General features: G+C 54.5%; 4 protein-coding genes across 4 annotated transcripts; all 4 read right to left on the bottom strand.

Moving 5' to 3' along the window:
- Window positions 1-535: 535 nt before the first annotated feature.
- On the bottom strand, window positions 536-907 carry LINJ_36_1660 (conserved hypothetical protein; the record flags this gene model as incomplete). Its single annotated transcript, XM_001469711.1, has 1 exon — window positions 536-907. One exon carries the CDS (start codon window positions 905-907, stop codon window positions 536-538), a length of 372 nt encoding a protein of 123 aa, XP_001469748.1.
- A 1,061-nt stretch (window positions 908-1,968) lies between these two features.
- Window positions 1,969-2,763, bottom strand: LINJ_36_1670 (putative proteasome alpha 1 subunit; the record flags this gene model as incomplete). The annotated part of the gene is made up of 1 exon (XM_001469712.1): window positions 1,969-2,763. The coding sequence occupies one exon, from the start codon at window positions 2,761-2,763 to the stop codon at window positions 1,969-1,971; it is 795 nt and encodes a 264-aa protein (XP_001469749.1).
- A 5,789-nt stretch (window positions 2,764-8,552) lies between these two features.
- Window positions 8,553-8,900, bottom strand: UMSBP1 (putative universal minicircle sequence binding protein; the record flags this gene model as incomplete). Its single annotated transcript, XM_001469713.1, has 1 exon — window positions 8,553-8,900. The coding sequence occupies one exon, from the start codon at window positions 8,898-8,900 to the stop codon at window positions 8,553-8,555; it is 348 nt and encodes a 115-aa protein (XP_001469750.1).
- Window positions 8,901-12,302: 3,402 nt separating this feature from the next.
- Window positions 12,303-12,650, bottom strand: UMSBP2 (universal minicircle sequence binding protein; the record flags this gene model as incomplete). The annotated part of the gene is made up of 1 exon (XM_001469714.1): window positions 12,303-12,650. One exon carries the CDS (start codon window positions 12,648-12,650, stop codon window positions 12,303-12,305), a length of 348 nt encoding a protein of 115 aa, XP_001469751.1.
- Between the last annotated feature and the right edge of the window lie 884 nt (window positions 12,651-13,534).

The raw sequence follows: 13,534 nt of genomic DNA on the forward strand, positions 1-13,534 counted from the left end.
GCAGCGCGCAAGTCACGCAGTAGAGATCGGGGCCGAGAGAGAGAAGAGGACGAGGTGCGGTGCTTTTCACCAACGCAGCAGCGCTTTTTCTTTCCTGCAAACGGATAATATGCAACCGCATACGCTTCTGTCGTCGGTGTTCGCTTGTCGGATATCCTCAAGGCTCCTTGCCGGTCAACCAATGGGTGCATTGTGTAGCCCCCATGGCAGATCACGTACGTCAAAAAGAAAAGCGCCAGTACCCTGCCCAACAGCAGGTCCACACACGCACGTCTGCACGCCATCGAGCGCACTCTCGTGTAAGCGGGCAGGGACCCCTCCGTCATCGCCCGAAAGCAGCGACAAGTGCACGGCGAAATCCCTACGCGAGAGTACGCCTGCAGCACAACGGGCAGCCCATCAGCACCGAAGTGCGCGGGTCCACTCATTGTCTTGCTGCCGGTCATGACGCGACGACGGCGATGCGGCAGCAATTCATTTACCACCACGCGCACCTGTCCTCCGCACCTTACAAGCCGCAGGCTTTGTTTTTATCTTACCCACTTAGTAGCTGCAGCAGATCTGTCGGAATGGCAGGCGCGCCCTCGCCCTCCTTTGTGGCACGCCGGACATCTGCGGAGGGCGGGCCCGGCTCCTTCAGCAGCCCAAAACTGGCCTCCTCGTTGCGGTCCACGTTGACAGCTACGAGTGCGGCAAGAGGAACAACCTCCTCGGCAGCAGCTGGCATGGCGGCAGAAGAGGCCGGTGGAGAAAGTGGACGTGGAGGTACCTGCGCGGCCGCCACAGTCGCATCCTCTGTACGGGCTTCTTTGATGGCCGGAAGGCTCGAGATGCTGTCCACGCTAGACACGCTCTTCTCGCTAGGTGACCGCTCCTTCTTGGTCGCCGCCGCAGCCTTGCGCGGCATCTGAGTCGCTGTATTATTGTTTTCTTGTGATCTTCAGCTTTTGCCTTCGCTTTCAATGAAGAGGGACACTGCGCCTCTCGGTGTGTGTGAGTAGGGGAGCGGGAGAGGAGCAGAGCGGTTGTATCCTGTGAGGAGCCTCGCTTCCTGTACCACTGCAGAGCTGTGGCGAAGTAGCCAAGAGAGAGATCTGTACGCTCCCGTGTGAAGTAGGGGAGAGTGGTGCAAAACAGCACGAAGGGACGAGAGAGTAGAGCGAGAGCGTTAAAGCACATCGATGAGCCGACCGCTACAGCAGCAACGAAAACCGGCATATTCCACACACAACACCTGCACCATGAAGCCTGTACCCATTGCACCAGCCCCCGACCCGCCTATCGGAAAGCATACTATTTCAGTGGCGATCGCCTTTTTCGCGCGGGCAATGCTGCACAAGGGGAGAACACTCGGGCAAGTACGCGAGTCTCACATCCGATCCCTCGCCACCTTCCCCCTCCTCCACATTCTCCCCTCTCCCGCGGCAGAGATGCTGCTCCGATTCGCCCCCGTTCCTCTCGAGGCGGGGGGTTCACGCAAGGCCCACACGCAACTTCAACTCGGCCGCTTCCATCAAATGCCGGCTCACGCCGCCAACACCGCAGAAACAGGCACACCCACTGTAGACGTAGAGGGAGGGAGCCAAGAGGCCAAAGTCAGCAAGAAGTGAACAGAACAGGAGACACCGCTGCCCCTCCGCCCCCCATCCCCTGCACAGTCACAAGCTGTCAAGCGGCAAGCTCTGCTCCGGCACACACACACACACACGCATGAAATGAAGAAGGGAGCTAGCACAAATAAAGTAAAACAGAAACAAAGGAGGTGCACAGCAAGAGAGGACTGGCACACGCCCCCTACTCACAAGACGGTGCGGGCATTGTGTGCAAGGTGCGAAGGAGCTCAGAGGGAAGGAAAAGAAAGGAGTGACACGGCAACACCCTCCCATCCACTCTAACTCTCGCTTACCGAGCCCACAGACCCACCAGCACACACCTGCGATCCCAAGCGCCGCTTCGCGGCGGCACCGTCTATTCCTCGACGTCCAGAGGCTGCTCGTGCAGAACCTCCTCCTCATCGTCCGCCGCCGCCACGCGGTCTTCTGGACGCATCTTGAACCCATCCAGGTACCTGCGCGCGCTCTCCTCCTCAAAGATGGTGAAGGGGGTATCCTTGCCTACGATGGCGATGGTGGTGTTCTTTACATTCAACTCCACGCCCTCCGATGTCGCGGAAGCGAGGGCCTTCAGTGCGTGCGCCACGAGCTCATCGAGGGTGCAGTCGGTGAAGTGCTCGAAATGCTTCTCCAAATACGTGCGGGACGCCTGCGAGCGCACGCCCATCGCCGTGGCCTTGTAGTCGTAAACGTCACCGGACGGCACCGTCTGGTACAGGTGCGGTCCCTGGCGATCGTAACCAGCAAGCAGCAGGCCAACGCCGAAAGGACGCTTGCCGCTGAATTGGATGTGGCGCTGGTGCTTCTCGCCGATCATGTCCGCCATTTGATTCATCGGCATACCATGGCTATACATGTAGCGGTAGTTCATGCATTCTGTGCGCAGGAAGCGAGCAAGCACGCGGCCATCCGCCACGAGGCCCGAGATGGACATGCCAACATGCTCGTCAACCTCGAAGACCTTTTCTTGGTACGAGGACAGCTCCGCGACGGGGCTGCGCTTGAGTGCGGCGAGCACGACAAAGTCCCTCCCTTTCACGCCAACCGTCGCGGAGCCGTTGTTGACAGCCTCATTCGCATACTCGATCTGAAAGAGCCGGCCCGTCGGGCTCCAGGTCGTGATGTCGCTATCGTACTCGTTCTTGAACATGACGCACTGCGGGTAGCTCTCTAGAGTCTGTTTGTTTGTGCTTCTTTTATTTGCTTTTGGTAGGGAGCGCTGGCTGCACTGGAAGGACGCAAGTTAACGCGGGGGCGACAAGACGGACGAGGCTCGTCTGAGACAAACAGGAGCAGACGAAGCACCGAAGCACTACAGGGGCTGTATGTGTGTGTGTGTGTGTATGTGTGTGAGGGCTTGAAGGAAAGCAGGGGCCTGTGAATGCCGCCGTTGAATTTTTTTGAGTTCTTCAAGGAAAAGAAGCAGACACAAAGGCCACAGCAGCAGTGGATGGTGGCGATGCAAGACAGAGAGAGAAAAGGAGAAAGTCGATGCAGCGTAGGAGTGAGTAGGGCAACGGGTGCGACCCGATGTAACACCACCTAATTTAAGCGCGCATGCACGCACACACGCATGCCTTTCAGCTCATTCCCTGTGCAACGTGAGCTGCTGCAAATGCATGCATGCTAAAGCAGGCAACTCTGCGTGCACGCACACCCAACTGCACCTCGCCACGGCAGGTCGCGGATGGAGAGAGGGAGAGCTGAAGAGTAGCCGAAAGGGAAAGAAGGCCGACTATCGGCTCTCGCATCCTCCTAGTCCTTCGCCCTTTCTGACTGTATCTTCGGTATTGGATTGACGCCCTTCCTTCTTTGTTTGTTTTTGCGTTTGCGTTCTCTTTTTCGATGTCGGCATGAGACAAGAAACAACAGAAAAAAAGCACAACGACAAGAAGAAAAATGGAAGTGAGACACAAACACACACACACACACCTCACACAAGACACAAGACGCAACAAGTAAACAAGCAACCCCCCACCCAAAAAAAAAACGGAAAGAAAAAAGACAAGGACCGTGCAGGCGCGAAAGAAAACACACAAAACGCAGAGGGAGCGAAAGAATCACCCACGGAGAGAATGAGAAGAACGTCCAGATCGACACGCACACGCACACACACACAAAAAGAAGACACGTCGTTGTTGGTGGTGTTGCCGAATTGTGTACCGCACTTGTATCTGTTTTTTTTCTTTAATGCGCTTTTCTTCTGTTCGTCTTGTTGAGTCTCCGTTTTCTCTCTCTGTGCATTGGTTAGCGTGTGTGTGTGTGTGTGTATGCGTGTGTGTCTGTTCTGCCTTGGTGTTCATTCCTCCCTCTGTAACGCTTTTCGTTGTGCGTCTCGCCCACCTTGTCTTTTCCTCATGTTTTTCCTTGTTGCCCTTGTGTCTATTTGAGGTGGTGTTCTCGAGGATGCTTCTCTTTTTCTTCTTGCGTGCTAAAAAAAAAGGCGACTCACAAAAGCGTACACAAAGACATACACAGGATCATGTACGCATAATGAACGGGACACAAACACATGCTTGATACGGGCAGGGGCCTTGCAAGATGGGATGAGCAAGGAGCAAATTTTGTTGAAAGAAACACGCAAACATACGCGCAGCAACACGCATAGCGAGACAATCAGGAGTGGCTCTTGAGCTACTCGGCATGTCGACAGTCCTCTGTTTCGAGGCTTCCGATACAGAATACATGCCATCGCGTATGCATGTGCATTTGCCCCTAGATATGGCTGTATGTGTGTGTGTCTGTCTGTTTGCCTATCTGCGTGCAGAGCAAGGCGCCTCGTAGTCCTTTGGGCAGCCCATCTCGCCGCCCCTCTCTTGCGCTTTTCCCAAGTGTTCATTATGTTCTTCCGTTTCGCACGTTTTTTCTCTCCACTTCCCGGAGGGGCGCGTTTCCAACCAAACAGGCGCACAAAGAAAACAAAAAAAGAGACGGAAAAGAGAGCAAAAAAAAAGGGGCACAAGCGCACAGGCGAAACAGACAACACACGCCAGGGCGAAAAAAAAAGGAGAAAAAAAAACGCTCACGTGTGCGTCGAAAGCGACGCCCTTTTTTGTTGTTGTTGATTTCCTGGCGTTCTGAAGCGACAGTGGGGCTTTGCAAGATCCTTTCTGTTTCCTCTCCTTCTCTTTCCGTCTCTCTTTTTTTTTCTTTGACTCCGTTGATCCTTCGTTCGGCTTCTCACTCCTATTCTTCTCTCCTCGACCTCACGTCTTCGTCGCTTCTTCTTCGCTTCTTCTTCGCTCACGTCTGCACAGCTGACGAGCATACAGCACCGCAGGTAACAAGGAAAACTCTTTGCACGACTGCAGTGATGGCTTGCCTGGCCGGCAGCATTCGATCCCTTATCCTCCTCCACCGACTCCTCATTATTCGCTCACTCACTCACTCTTACGCGTTCTCGCATTACTCGTGCCGTCCTCCGTCCCTACCCCGCGCCGCTCCTTCAGTCTCACCAAACGCCCTCCCCATCTCGTTCCCCGCTCTCGTAGGGCGCCCCACGTGAGCACAGCACCCCCACGTACGGAAGCGGACGTGTGCCCTCAGAAAGCGCCCCACACAGAAGAGCGTGAGGGATAGTGAAGTAGGGAAACCTTCAAGAGGGGAAGGCGAAGCGAAACTTGGCAGGGGTTGCGGTGCAAGGAGGAGGGAGGTGGAGGAGGGATGCACTACCATCTCTTCGTCACCGCTGAAAGTGGGGAATAACAGCTGAATAGCAGAAACCAAAAAAAAATCATACACACAACATCAGCAGCAGCAAAGGGAAACGGATGGAGAGGGGATACGAAATCAAAACTACCGCCAATCTTTACGAAGTTATCGACCATCGCGGAAAAAAGGGGAAAAAATAAAGAGTCGTGGTGTCGTACGTCCACGCGAAGGCTCACTTGTTGAAGCAACGTCAAGTCATGATTGAATGACACCCTCTCGCCACCCGCCCATCTCAGCCTTTTCTTGTGAGCATCTGCCGCACCGTTTTTTTTTCCTCCCTATGCCTCCCCCTTTTTCGATCCGCGTTGGATACTGCCTTGATTCCAACCATGCGGAGTAGCCTCGCCCTCAACGATGAAGAACAACAAGGCACATACACGATCAAATGAAAGCAGCCGACGGGGAGGGGATAGGGCACCGAAGAAGGTGCAACGCAACGAGGAAAAAGAAGAAGCAACGACGACAAAAAAAGCACGAAGAGAATTTAAAAAGGGAGAGAAGAGCGGGCGGGTGGTGGTCTGCGAGTACAAGTACGAATGCAAACATGAAAAACAACTCGGGCACACACACGCGCGCGCGCGGAGAGACGCACAAGCCAGCACACTCATATACATATATACGCACACACACCAAGCCACACGGATACGCGAAACGCTTTTATAAAGCATCGGCGATGCGCAGCAATACAAACAAGCATGAAGCATCGGAACAAAAAAAGAGGCGCGAGCGTATACGAGAGGAAGAGGCACAGAGGGAAAAGAGGAGCAGAGTAGGGGTGCGAGCACATATAGTTCAAGGTAGACAAAAGAAAAGCAAAACGGAGAGGCGAAGCAAACGCTTCACACAACGTAGCCGCGCATGAGAGACTGACAAGCGGCAAGCTTTTTTTTTTTCGGGGAGATCCACGTCACCGTCATCCCGACGGCAGGTGCATACATACACACGTGCCCACTCTCTTTCGCATTGTGCCCCAGCCCGCCTCTTCCTCCGCCATGCGCCTCTCTTCGTTGCTTCCGTCCTTCCTCGCTTCTTTCCTCAGCCCTTGAAGGGACAAGACTCTTCCTGCCCATCACATCCAGTTGAATCCGATCTTTTCCCTTTGTTGCTGAGCCTTCTCGCACTGCCTGCGCTCTTTTTTTTTCCTGTGGCTGTCATCGCTGACTCTTTGTTTGCGCATCTGTCTTTGCTTCCGTTGTCCCCGTGAGCTCTTGTGTATGCGAGTGAAAGAGCGTGTCGGAGAATGCGTGTCAGTGAATACGTGCCAGTGATGGAGTGTGCGAGAAGTTTTCACATGGTTCCCAGTCGCATACTCCTCAAGCTTCGAGTACTCCTCATTCTTCCTTCGACGTGGCGCGCAGATCCTGCTATCTTGCTTTTTCAGCCTCTGCTGCCCTCTTCTCTCTCCCGCTTTAAAGTGTGTCAGTGAAGGAGTGGACGACTTGTACGCCGCACTGTAACAGGGGTCTTTCGGTGACTCATTGCGCCGTCCGCGGCGGTGAAGCGAGAAAGAGGCATCATCGAATCCACTCATGACACACACACACACACGCGATGAAGAGAGACCGAGCGAGGGTGGCAGCTCACGTGCCCAAAAGCAGAGGCCGGTAAGGCAGAGGGAGCGCGCCACGGCAAAGCATCCATCAGATTTGCCACGCAGGAGATGTGCGTCGTTTTCGTTTATTCGCCTTTCAGTTTGTGGGTTTGTGAACTCCTGAGGTGCCTTTCAACAACAACAAAAAAAAATAAAATAGTGGTGAAAAGGCAGACTGAAACAAAAAAAGGAGAAGAGCAAGAAACAGCACGTGAGGTGTATGTGTTGCCTGAGGCACCTCACCGTTATGAACAAAACAAAACAAGACAAAAATCCAAATACACAGGCATACATACACACACACAGAGAGAGAGAGAAAGAGACACACACAGAAAACCAAATCCATCAAATCAAAATCAAGCCGGACATCCTATTTAAAAAAAAAGAAAGCTTTTTTCGATATATAATGAAACAGCAACGCACATCATCATATGGGGCCAACGAAGGAAGGAAACTAAAGGCGCCTGAAACATAGAACAGCCAAGGAGGGAAGAGAAAATGAAAAACCAACAACAAAAAAAAAGAAAAGAAGCATTGCTTGATTCCTGTAAATGCGAAGGGTATGTGCATGTGTGTGTGTATGTGTCTACGTTTGTCTGCGTGCGTGCGTTCGTTGCATGCGTGGGAAAAGGGGGGGAGGTGTGAGGAGTGCGGAGGGGGAGGAGGTGACCTGTCTCTATCCTGTCCCTCTTCGCCGCCATCCTCTTCCGTCGTTCGCTCTCCTCCAGCCCATGAGCTCTCTTCACAGGGTCACCGGCTAGGAAACGCTATTGTGAGAAAGCCGCTCAAGTAGCATGCGCATACCGACACGAAGGGGGGGAACGCGAGAGGGCAGGAAAACAAAAATCACCCTCGCTCCTACGACCACGCACGCACGCACATGCAGAATCCTCGCTCTGTATCAAGAGAGGGCGACGATGAAACAGAACTCATTCCATTCTTAGCATGCGGAAAAGATAAATCTGAAGAACAAGGGGAGGAGCAACGATGGGGGACTGCTTTTCTCGTTCGCCTTTTCTTAATGCATATTATGGCGCGAGAAACTCATCCTTTGCGGAAGACGTGCACACTCGGAAGGCGTCGGACACTTATACTTACCGCAGCGTTGGCGCGCGCACACCTCGCGAAAACACACGGCCCTCGAGCGATTTCTAAAAGCACACAAAACAAAGAAACAAAACAAAAGAGCGAAAGAGTAGTGGTGGGGCGGACGCCAGCCTGTGCGCGCACCTGTGAAGAGAAGCGTAGCCGTCAGCACGGCGCACTTAAACAGACATAGCATTAAGAACGTGCCTCGCTGTGTATTTCGCTCCGTTTCCTTTGCTTTTGGTCTTGTGCCACATTGACGAGTCTCTCCTGTGTTGGCGATTGATGGGTTCTCTGCGCTGCGATCGCCCTAACGGTTCCTCGTCGCCACGTGATTCCCACGCATCTCTTTTTTCTTTTCTGTGGGGGGGAGGGAGGGGTTCCTTTGTTTTTCGGTGTCAGTGGGATACCCCCTTCACCGCTCCCCACTGCCCTGTCTTCAACCTGCCTTTTCGCATCCTTGTCGCAGCGCTAGCCACATGCTCTGGCAAGACACTCACACTGCATCACACATGACAGGGGGATCACAATGCCGCCCTTGCACCATGCGTCTAGTGGCGGTCCGGGCACTCGCGGGACAGGTGGTCGGTCGAGCCGCAGTTGTAGCACGACTTCGGCTTGCGCTCGTTCGGGCAGTCGCGGCTCAGGTGGCCCGTGCCACCGCAGTTGTAGCAAGAGCGGGTGTCGGCGCCGGCCTTGGCCTCGTTCGTGCACTCGCGGGACAGGTGGTCGGTCGAGCCGCAGTTGTAGCACGACTTCGGCTTCCGCTCACTGGGGCAGTCGCGGCTCATGTGGCCGGTCTCACCACAGTTGTAGCAAGAGCGGGTCGCCGCGGCGCGCGGGCAGCTGCGCGACATGTGGCCGGCCTCACCACACTTGTAGCACGTGATAGCGGACATGATGATGGAAGGAGGTGAATGAAAAGAATGAGAGAGAGAGAGCGAGCGAGAGAGAGAGAGAGCGGTGAAAGACTCGGGAAGGCGGGAATCTGCGCAAGTGCACGCGTGTGGCCGGCGGGGGAGAGTGAAGGAAAGGAGAGTGTGAAGGAAGAGAGAGAAGGGGGTGTGGCGTCCATTCAAGACAAACAGAAAGATTGAGAAACCGAGAAAAAGGCGAAGAGATGATGGAAAGGAGAGGGTGCATGTGAGCGAGTGCGTCATTTGCGTGTATAACAGAAGCGTGGGCAGAAAAAAGAGCATCTACGTTATCACAGAAATGCCAGTAATGCAGTGTTGCCGTGTGTGACGGCAGTTATGCCGAAAAGGACTCAGCGCGCACGCCGAAAGCCCACGAAAGCCGCGAGATGGCCCAAGTGGCTCATCGCGTTTCAGCATGAGAAAGTGAGGCGCGTACTTTTCTGTGTACACGGCCGCACCTCCCCAAAGCATTCTTCTTGAAAACTGCCGTTTAAAGTGCGATCTTATCACAGTCTTTCTCTTGCTTTTTTGTCTCGATTTTAGTTCCGATTAAGACAAAGGCCAAGCATGTCTCTCTTCGCGCTGTAGAGGAGAGAGGGGGAGAAGGGAGAAGGCTAAGCGAAAAAAAAGCCAAACACACCACATCACGCCGCTGATCCCTCTCGCGAAAATGTCCATCATGGCCTCTCTTTTCCATCCTTCTTTTCGTCCGACTAGAAAGAAATTTTCCTTTTCTGTTAGACGGACTGGAGACGCGAAAATAGCAGGAATGCAGGACAGGAGCGCAACTGAGCATGTGGGAAAACGGGGGTGGGGCGGGGCAGCTTTTTTTTTTCGACTTTCGATATCCCGATACGTTCTTAAAAGAGAACAGCGCCTGCGGCGTGCAGTCCTCCCCCTCTTCGTCCTCCTTCCTCAGATGCAGAGATCCGCTCACGCGCTCTCATCCTCGCTCACTTTCTTTCTTTTCTCGTTGCGCACTGTTGCATATCGCTCAGCTCCGTCTCGCGGGGGCGCGCTTATTCAGACCGCACCGTGTGCATTCCGCGCCAACTACACACAAGCACACAGGGAGAGAGAGACGTCTGTAGAGCATTGGCGGAAAACACAAGTGAAGGAGGGAACGCACTCTGTGAACAGGAGCCGCCCTGCGCAGCGCACCTCAGCCAGACCGAAAAAAAAAAAAAACATTGAAGACAACGGCACTCAAAACAAAAGAAGAAACGTGACCAGACCAGAGGGGATGGGATGGCCGGGTATGCGAGTCAGCTTGTGCGAGTCACTCGCATGCATGCCCACACTCACCACACAGAGACACGTACACACAAAACATGTGCAGTGGCAGCCACAGGAGGGGACAGAAAGACCCATCAGCTGGCGGCGGCGGTGGGGCAAGGTTCGATCCCGTCTTGGCATCGCGTTCTTCCTCCTTTTTGTTGTCGATTGTTATTACTTCGATCTTATCTTTCCATTTGCTTTTTTTTCTTTTCGTGTGGGAGGGGGTTTGCTGTTCTCTCATTCACTGCAGGTGCGGCGACGTGGTGAGCAACCAGCGGCGCACGCACGCACACACGAGGTGGCGTTGTCGAAAAGAAGACATACGCGAAAAAAAAAACAGAAACCAAAAGGCGGCGAGGGAAGAGAGAGGCGCGCGCCCCGCCCTTCTTTGTTTGCTTGAGTGCCTTTCCGCTTGTACCGGAGTGCGGGATTACGATGTGAGGTCCGCAGAGGGCAAGGAAACCTTTAAAAAAGACAAAAAAGGGTTACGCAGAAAACAAAGGAAAAGAGGGCAAGCGCCGGAAGCCTCGAAAGACACAACAGACGGGGAGAGAGAAGGGAGGGAGGGGGGGGGGCAGTCGAGTACGTGTCATGAGCAGGACTTAAAACAAAGAAGGGCAGAAGAAGGCTATAAAGGAGAAAAAGGAGGCGCGTCGGCAGACGCCGAAGCACACCACCTAAGTGCGCCTCTTTTCCACGCGTATTTGCTTCTAATGTTCCCCTCCTGACCTTCTACCGCCCTCGCTTCGTCGTGGCGCAACCTCACCGCCATAGCAGCACGTATATTACACGCACGCTGGGAAGAAGCCCTCGTCAATACTACCCCTCCCCCTCCTCCTAAACACACACACACGCGCCTTCTCTCCCTCAACTGCAGACCCCAAGCACGTACGGTAGCACCGAAAAGGCCAAAAGACGCCAAAGAACACGAGAAAGCGAGAGAGCTGCACCAGTTCCGCGATCGCCCTTGAGCACGACGAGCAATGCAGAAAAAACAGGCGGCCCGTGCACATTATGCAAGACCTCTCCGCCAGTCCACCAGCTCGCACGTGCACCGGTTGCTCGCTTGCGCCTTCGAGGCATTTCCCAGTCGTTTCGCGTCATATGCGTGTAAGTCTGAGACTCATTCGCTCAGGAAAGGGAGTGGCCCGTGTTCGGCCTTTCTCTGTGCGACTGGTGATGCCAGTGCTTCCGATTATAAGCAACGACGCGTAGGTGCCGCTGTCTCGCGGCAAGGAGAAGGGGAAGGAGGAAAAAGGGAGACGGGCGCCGAAGGCGGGTCAACCGTCGTGGTTGCAGTCCCCCTCCCCTCCACCTGCCGACTTCAAGAACAGAAAAGGCAAAAAGAGAAGAGTCCACGAACTTCGAAGCAGACATAGAAAACAGAAAAAAAAGCTTCAACACCCTCGGAAATTAAAGCCGCGCTCAGCCGTGTGTGGGTCTTCGTATTTTGCATCAGAGGCGGTGGGGAGCTCAAGAGAAAGGCCCAAACACATCAGAGAGAAGATGAGTGACGGAAAGAGTGGGGTGAAGGAGCATAGAGGGAGGGGGGAACACCGAAAAGAAAGAAAAGAGCGAAAAGATAAAGCCTGCAGAGTTTGTCTTTTCTCGATTGGGGCGCGCTTGCTGCAGCTTCCTCGTTATACGCGGCACTGCGCTCCTCCTGTGTCTCTCCTCTCCCTCGTTGTTCGCAGTATCAACCGCGCCTCCCTCACACTTCTCCCACTCCACCTCACGATCCAGTCCTTCTCGGCATTTTGCCCGCATCTCTCCCAACCTTTGTGGTCACGCCTTCTTTCTTCCTCCACCACAGAGCCGACCAAAACGTCCGCGAGACCCTCTTCCCTGTCGCTCGGACGCCGCCGTCCTTCTCATGATCTGCACACGCGGCGTCATTCTTTTCCCTTCTTCGTTGCTCCTCCATCGCCACGAGAAACTCGCTTTTTACGCTTTCGTTTCGCTCGTCCCGCGTGATTTCGTGCCGACGCCCATGAGCGCAGAGATGCACTTAACTGCGATGACAGAGAAACTCATCCCTTTCCTTACCATTGATTTCCTATTCTCTGCATCCTTTATGAGCCGACAACAGTTTTCGGGGTCAGGTGTCTAGTGGCGGTCCGGGCACTCGCGGGACAGGTGGTCGGTCGAGCCGCAGTTGTAGCACGACTTCGGCTTGCGCTCGTTCGGGCAGTCGCGGCTCATGTGGCCCGTGCCACCGCAGTTGTAGCAAGAGCGGGTGTCGGCGCCGGCCTTGGCCTCGTTCGTGCACTCGCGGGACAGGTGGTCGGTCGAGCCGCAGTTGTAGCACGACTTCGGCTTCCGCTCACTGGGGCAGTCGCGGCTCATGTGGCCGGTCTCACCACAGTTGTAGCAAGAGCGGGTCACCGCGGCGCGCGGGCAGCTGCGCGACATGTGGCCGGCCTCACCACACTTGTAGCACGTGATAGCGGACATGATGATGGAAGGAGGTGAATGAAAAGAATGAGAGAGAGAGAGCGGTGAAAGACTCGGGAAGGCGGGAATCTGCGCAAGTGCACGCGTGTGGCCGGCGGGGGAGAGTGAAGGAAAGGAGAGTGTGAAGGAAGAGAGAGAAGGGGGTGTGGCACATGTGCACAAGGGGGTGGTGTTGTGCAGCAGAAGAGAGAATGCACGTAATGCGTCAGGCGAAGTGAGGGAGAAGAGAACGACGTAGAGACAAGCAAAGGAGGAGGCGGAGTATGATAACGTGCAGAGAAGGGCATCCGCGGAAAAGTCCACGTTCGCCTTTTCATCTGGGGAAGGAAATGGTGGGGTGACGGGGCGCGGTGTCGGTGAAAAGGCCCTAGCTGCTACGCACACAAGCACAGCCACCAGCGGAGAGCATTGCAGCTCCCCGGCAGGGTTGTACTTCCTTTATTGGTTCGGCTCGACTGCAAAAAAAAAATCACGGAAGATGCGGCCTTCTCACACGAAGCAGACCATTTTCTCCTCCAACAGTCACTGGTGTGCACGCAGAAACCCCATCCAGAGTGAAAAACGCTGGACGACCGCAAGGCATAGTCGATTCAGCTGCGTGCCGTCCTGTTCCACCTCCTCAAGCCATGACCAGCGGGGGGCGGTGTCCGGAGAGGCGGCTCTCGATTCCAGATTCCCGTCTGGGTAGATGGGGAAGGGGAAATCCGCCTCCAGGTGTCTTTCTGCGTCGGTCACCGTGTCTCTCGAAGCGCAGAGGTGAGAACGAGCGCGCGTACGTGGATTTCATCTGTTTTTTTTTTTGCCTACTGAGGGTTGAGAGGACAACGAAAGTAAAACGCTAAAAGGCTTTTCTTTGGCTTCTTTAGGAGTGGAGAAGTGCTTCG

This window comes from Leishmania infantum, chromosome 36 (assembly GCF_000002875.2).
Source record: "Leishmania infantum JPCM5 genome chromosome 36".
Taxonomy (NCBI): Eukaryota; Euglenozoa; class Kinetoplastea; order Trypanosomatida; family Trypanosomatidae; genus Leishmania; species Leishmania infantum.